The sequence below is a fragment of the Balaenoptera physalus genome (assembly GCF_965194825.1).
Source record: "Balaenoptera physalus genome assembly, chromosome: 9".
Taxonomy (NCBI): Eukaryota; Metazoa; Chordata; class Mammalia; order Artiodactyla; family Balaenopteridae; genus Balaenoptera; species Balaenoptera physalus.
In genome coordinates, this window is record NC_138888.1 from 25,943,489 (window position 1) to 25,949,488 (window position 6,000).

Genomic DNA, 6,000 nt, shown 5'->3' on the forward strand with positions numbered 1-6,000 from the left:
ATCAGTTTTTTTGGTCTCCTGAATCCAGTATATTTCTCAGTCATCCTGCCCCTAAAAGAGGAGCTTTGTGCATAACCCACTATAATCCCCAGCAGCAGGTGCTATAAGAGGGTCCTGAGAGCAGGGCTCAGAGCCCAGAGGAGCAACTGATTCAACGGCAGAGCTCCGGGGAGGCTTCGTATGTGAGCTGGGCCTTGGGATTCTGGAAAGGGAAGCCGTGGCAGAAGGATTAGCACGAGCCCCGGCAGAGAAGTGGGCAGCACACGGCATGTACAAGAAAGTACGTGGCTTACTGGGGACCGACGAACCCTTGCTATGGGGGCGATGGGAAAGAAGGCTGGGGCTAGATTCCAAAGAGCATTCTAAGGAATTCACACTTTACTCTAAAAAAAAAAAGTACGGGGGTTGAGGAGCAAAAAGCATTTTATAGCAAAAAAAAAAAAAAAAAGATGAAACAGTGGAAAATGGATTGGAGTGGGAAAGAGAACAGAAAACCATACCTTCATGTCTTTGTTTCTGCCTCATGCACCCTCCAACATACCCTTCCAACAAACTAATTATAGGGAGAGAGCATTTTATTCATCTTTCTATCCCCACTGCTCAGTACAGAGGAGGATAGAAGAAGAAGAGAAGAAGCCCACAGCTTACCCATTCTCCAAGCCCAATTTACTTCAAAAGCCCCACCAGCTCACACCAATCCCCCCAACACACCCCTGACCCCACATTCATCCCCTCTTCTTTGATCTCTTTTCCTGGTTTACTCATTCCAACCTGCACAATGAATTCCTCGCACTGTTATTTAAGTGTTTCATGAGCTCCCATCTCCTCTTGCTCACTAAGAACAGCCACTGGGAAAAGAATCACATCTACTCTTCCAGGCAGGCTGGACTCCAGGCTCTGCTCAGATCATCTACCTGCCTCAGCTCTGGGCTTTGAGGTCACTTCAAGGACCTAAACTAGGCAACACTGCACTTTAACTTAACAAGATGTTGAGTATCAAAATTAAAATTAAAAATACTAGATTCCTCCCCTCCTCCCTGTTATCTAAATCTGCTTAACTTACAGCAAAATAATCACAAGTACAAGGAATAGCATGTTTAGAGTGCAGTCAGCCCTGCTTTATTATGTTACCCAGCCATCTGTGACCCTTCATTAGAGGCATTTGAGAATCTACCCTGATCACTCTGCTGAATGACAATGGCAATGCAAAAATAGTACTGTGGCTTTAAGAGCCTTGCCTCTCACTTATGTACCTGGTCCATTTTTTTTTCTCTCTAACAGTAGACAAATGGTCAAGTTCTGATTCTGCCTATAAGATAAACTTCCTAGACAACATTCTAGGGAATTTTGTGATGATAGGCAGACATAAAAAAAACGATGTGGCTGTGATTGTACACACACGCTCAAACATACGTGAATTCAGACCTTCTAAATATTAACAGAGTCACCACCTAAAGCACCATCAGAATTCTCCATTTAGTGGAAAACCTGCTAATAGCCCTTCTCTATCTCTTTTCAGGCTGTACCACAGTACAGTGTCATGACAAGCGCTGATGGCTCTTTGGTTGAGAGAGAAAGGGATTCAATTTTATGTTTTAATTAAGTGGCAACTGAGGAATCGCATGCAGGCTTGGGCAAGGCCAGAGGCCAGGAGAGCTGCCCTGGTTTCTCCTTCGCCTTTCCTTTTTCTTCTCCTAAAGCATCACTGTCACCTAAGTATGCTCCTGATCGCTCTGCATTCCCACCCAGACAATTTTGATTGCCCACGTTCTTGCCTAATTGGAACGTCATTCAGTTTTCTCCGAGGTTGAGTTCTACAACCTGAGTCTGATGGGAAACACAAATTTGCTACGTGGAACTTCTTTCAATGCTTGCACAGCTCACAAATCTAAAATCCCACCTGTCTGAAGGGCAGACGACAACAGAATTGCAGAGGTAACACCATCCCACCCGTATGTTATTCTTCATGTAGAATAACCATGAAAGCTAATACTTAACAAGCTGGCCTCTATCAGGAAAATCAAATTAAATAAGCTATTCCTTCCCGGTTACACTCGCCAAGGTTTTGAGATCGGGGTTGATGGTTCAACTTCCCTTTTGCCCACAGGCGCTTCGGAATCAGGCCCCTGGATTCCCACCGGCTTGCGGTCCTGACTCGGAGATGGGTGACCACCGTCGGCCGTGCTGGGGATCTGAAGAAAGGGGCCGCCCGGAGGGGAGGACGGCGTTTCCCCGATAAGGTTTGGAAGAAGATAAAAAGACCAGAGGGGAGGCGGATGGATGTCAACGCCCGAACCCAAATTCGCATATCACACATCAGTTTACCGAGGCAACTCTGGCAATTGCGCGAAATGCTTCGGTCACAGATGCTCAGCGAAACCCCCCCCACACGCAGAGGGGCCATTGCACCCAGCCCGCGCGACCCTCCGGCGGCGGCGAGCAGGACCCACCGGCAGGTGCCCTACGCCCCGCGCCCCGCTCGGCGCGCTTACCCAGGGCCCAGGTGCAGCTCTCTTTGATGGCTTTGTACTTGCTCCCGGACGCTTCCTTCTGCAGCTTCCTTAGGATCTCTTCCATCTTGACCTTCGCCGGGGGCCGGCCGCAGACAGCAAGGGGAGCGCACGCGAGGCCCGGCGGGGACGCCGCCGCCACCGCAACCCGGCCCTGGGCGCCTAGGCGGCCACTGCGCTCGCCCCGCTCCGACCCCGCGCGGCGGCTGATGAATCACGCCCGCTCCATGCCGCCGCCACGTCAGGCCCGGAGCCCCGCCCGCCGCCCCGCCCGCCCGGTCAGGTGCGCCCGGCCGCGGCGACGGCCACGGCGACGGCGGGCTGGGGATCCGAGGCCGCGACTCGGACCCGGCCCCCGAGGCGGTCCCGGGGGCACGGAGGCCCGCGGAAAGGTGGAGGTGGACGTCCTGGGCTGGCTGGCCGGCTGGGCGTTGGCCGGGCTCGGCCCGAGGGAGCGTCTGGCGGCGGCCGGCAGCGGGCGGGGAGGGGCCTCGTCGCTGCTCCCGCCACACCCCCATCCGGGGCGGGCGGAGTTGGGGCGGCCCGACCCCGGCTCGCGGAGCTCCCGGCGCCGCGGCGTGGCGCCCTCTGCGTCCCGAGGTCCAGGCGCTGCTCCCTCGTTAGTGATGAGCAGCTCTTCTGGGCCGCCCTCTGTGCCAGGCTCGGTGCCAGACCCGGGCGCTACCTGGGAATAGACTGTGATTCTGCCCAACCATGGATTCCACACCATCTCACGTGTGTATATGTGTGTGTGTGTGTGTGTGTGTGTGTGTGTGTGTGATGAACATCCTCATTATACACAGGTTAAGGTACTTCCCAAAGCAACAAGATTTGGACGCGAAACACACTCTTGCATCCAAAACCCCTTTTGAAAATCTCTCTTTCTTCCCTTTCCCTTCCTCTGTTGACCTGAATTGTTTTCCTCTGAAGAAAAATAAAGGCGGAGGCGGGCGGGGGAGTGGCGCACAAGGGCTACCTGACTTGGGTAGGGGTGGGAGAGGTGGACAGAGAAAGCTTCCGCAGTGAAGAACCTTCAGGCTGAACTTGGGAGGCGGACGTGGGGGGCCGGATGGGGAAGGCAGTGTGAGGCAGGGGCTCTGCTCTTGGGAGAGCACCTGTGTTTCAGGAACTTCAAGGCGGGTTCAGCGATGGGAGCCCTAGGATGGTTGCTGCAGGAAGGAGGGAGAGGAAAGCAAGAGTCTTATTTGGCTCTCATTTTTTTCCCTGTTGTGAAAGCTGTGGTTGGGAACTAAGAAAGGATTTTAAGCATTTTTGTTGTTCTTTAGAAATGTAACTGTAGTGGTAGTGAGGAAGTTAAATTTCAGAGGAGTAGACTGGCAGCTGGCAAAAGAGTAAGAAGATTCTGCAGTAATCTAGAAATAAGTTAAGCCAATGATAGATGGAAAGGAACAGAGGAAAATATAGCAAGAGATATTTAAGGTGTCAAAGCAGTAGGATTTACTGACTGATTGGGGTAGTAACATATGGGATAACTTCCAGGTTTCTTGTTTGGGAAAATGGGAGGATGGTGGCCCCATCCTCCAAGTTAAAGAAGAGAGGAAGAGGAAGGTTTGGAATCCAGGGGTTATATGAGTTCAGTTTTGAACACGTTTGGGTTGAAATGGTAATGAGATACCATAGGGTGTTTTATTTATGGGCAGGAACTCAGGACAGGGCTCTGTGATAGAAATGAGGATCTGAAACCATCAAGTATTGAGAATTGTTGATGCCTAGGATTTGGCAAAGGTTGCTGGGAGGCAGTGGATCAAATGGGAAGAGCAGGAGGCCAGAGAGGAAGCTGGGGGCATCTTACCCTCAAATGATGGGGCAGAGGAGCAAGTGCCCACAGAGGAGGCTGAGAAGGAGCAGTTAGAAACCTGCAGTGCAGGAGGGCAGCCAGGAGAGGGAGTGTCACAGGAGGGTGTCCAACAGACGGGGGTGTTAAGACTGCTGCTTAAGCCCTCTTGGTAGTGAGGAGGCAAAACTTGCAAAGTCTAGCCCCCTAGGGACCCTTCTACTCACATCCACACACCTTACGAAACCATCATTTGAAGAAAGGTTTCCAGTGCTAAAAAAAAAAAAAAGTTCAGGGGCTTCCCTGGTGGCGCAGTGGTTGAGAATCTGCCTGCCAATGCAGGGCACACAGGTTCGAGCCCTGGTCTGGGAAGATCCCACATGCCGCGGAGCAACTAGGCCCGTGCACCACAACTACTGAGCCTGCGCGTCTGGAGCCTGTGCTCCGCAACAAGAGGGGCCGCGGTAGTGAGAGGCCCGCGCACCGCGATGAAGAGTGGCCCCCTCTTGCCGCAACTAGAGAAAGCCCTCACACAGAAACGAAGACCCAACACAACCAAAAATAAATAAATAAATTTATATATTAAAAAAAAGTTCAAAAACACTGTAGTCGATAATATAATTATGTTAAACTACATTGTTAACTATTTGGAAATATATATATATATAGAGAGAGAGAGAGAGAGAGAGAGAGAGATCACAACTTTATACCGTATAGAAAAATAAATTACAAATGTGTTAATGTTTTAAAGAGTTAAATTTAAGAATTGAACCATAGAAGGTTTAGAAGAAAATGTAAGTGAATATACTTATTTTAATGCATTAAGATTATTTCTAATAAACCAGCTAAGGAAGAAACTGAAAGGTAAACAGATTTGACTATTTCAGTATGTAGAAGTTTTATGTCAAAAGTTCCATACAAAAAATAAAAAGCAAAAAAACAAACAAAAATAAAAAAATAAAAAGCAAATGACACTGTGAGGAGCAGATTGAAAAGAGAGTAACTCACCTTTTAATTTTATGTGTAGTTATGTTTTTTACTCTTTTTAAGATTATTATCTTTATAATTAAAAACAAATTCACTTAAGCTATATAGCAGAAAAATAGTATTTCAGAGATAAAATGATTCAATACCTTTGTAAAAAAGCTTTTACAGGGCTTCCCTGGTGGCGCAGTGGTTGAGAATCTGCCTGCTAATGCAGGGCACACAGGTTCGAGCCCTGGTCTGGGAAGATCCCACATGCTGCAAAGCAGGTAGGCCCGTGAGCCACAATTACTGAGCCTGCACGTCTGGAGACTGTGCCCCGCAACAAGAGAGGCCGCGATAGTGAGAGGCCCACGCACTGCGATGAAGAGAGGCCCCCGCTTGCCACAACTAGAGAAAGCCCTCGCACAGAAACGAAGACCCAACACAGCCATAAATAAATAAATAAAATTAAAAAAAAAAAAGCTTTTACAAAGTATTAAAAAAAACAGATGCACACTTTAAAACAATAGGCAATAATATGAAGTCAGTTCACAGAGGAATAAATACAAATGACACAACCTATGAAAAGTGTTCAAGCAACTACTAATCAAAAGAGCACAAAATCTTTCAATAAAAGGTGATTTTCTTTTTAATAAAATTGGCTAAGAGATTTAAAATACTATTGCCTGGTGTTAGTAAGGAGCTGGCCAATTAGGTCCTCTCATGTTA

The 6,000-nt window shown here is 48.8% G+C and overlaps 1 protein-coding gene across 4 annotated transcripts in view; it reads right to left on the reverse strand.

Moving 5' to 3' along the window:
* The window catches only part of ARFGEF3 (ARFGEF family member 3), a 198,460-nt gene extending 195,414 nt beyond the window's left edge, over positions 1-3,046 (reverse strand). For 2 of the 4 annotated variants that reach the window (XM_082474366.1, XM_082474365.1), the window contains exons 1-2: positions 2,493-3,046; positions 2,059-2,192 (exon numbers count right to left, since the gene is read on the reverse strand). In XM_082474366.1, coding sequence (XP_082330492.1) covers positions 2,059-2,192; positions 2,493-3,028 — 670 coding nt within the window. In that variant the 5' untranslated portion in view covers positions 3,029-3,046. The remainder of the gene's footprint in view (positions 1-2,058; positions 2,193-2,492) is intronic. The other 2 variants (XM_082474368.1, XM_082474367.1) reach the window with 1 other exon arrangement.
* Between the last annotated feature and the right edge of the window lie 2,954 nt (positions 3,047-6,000).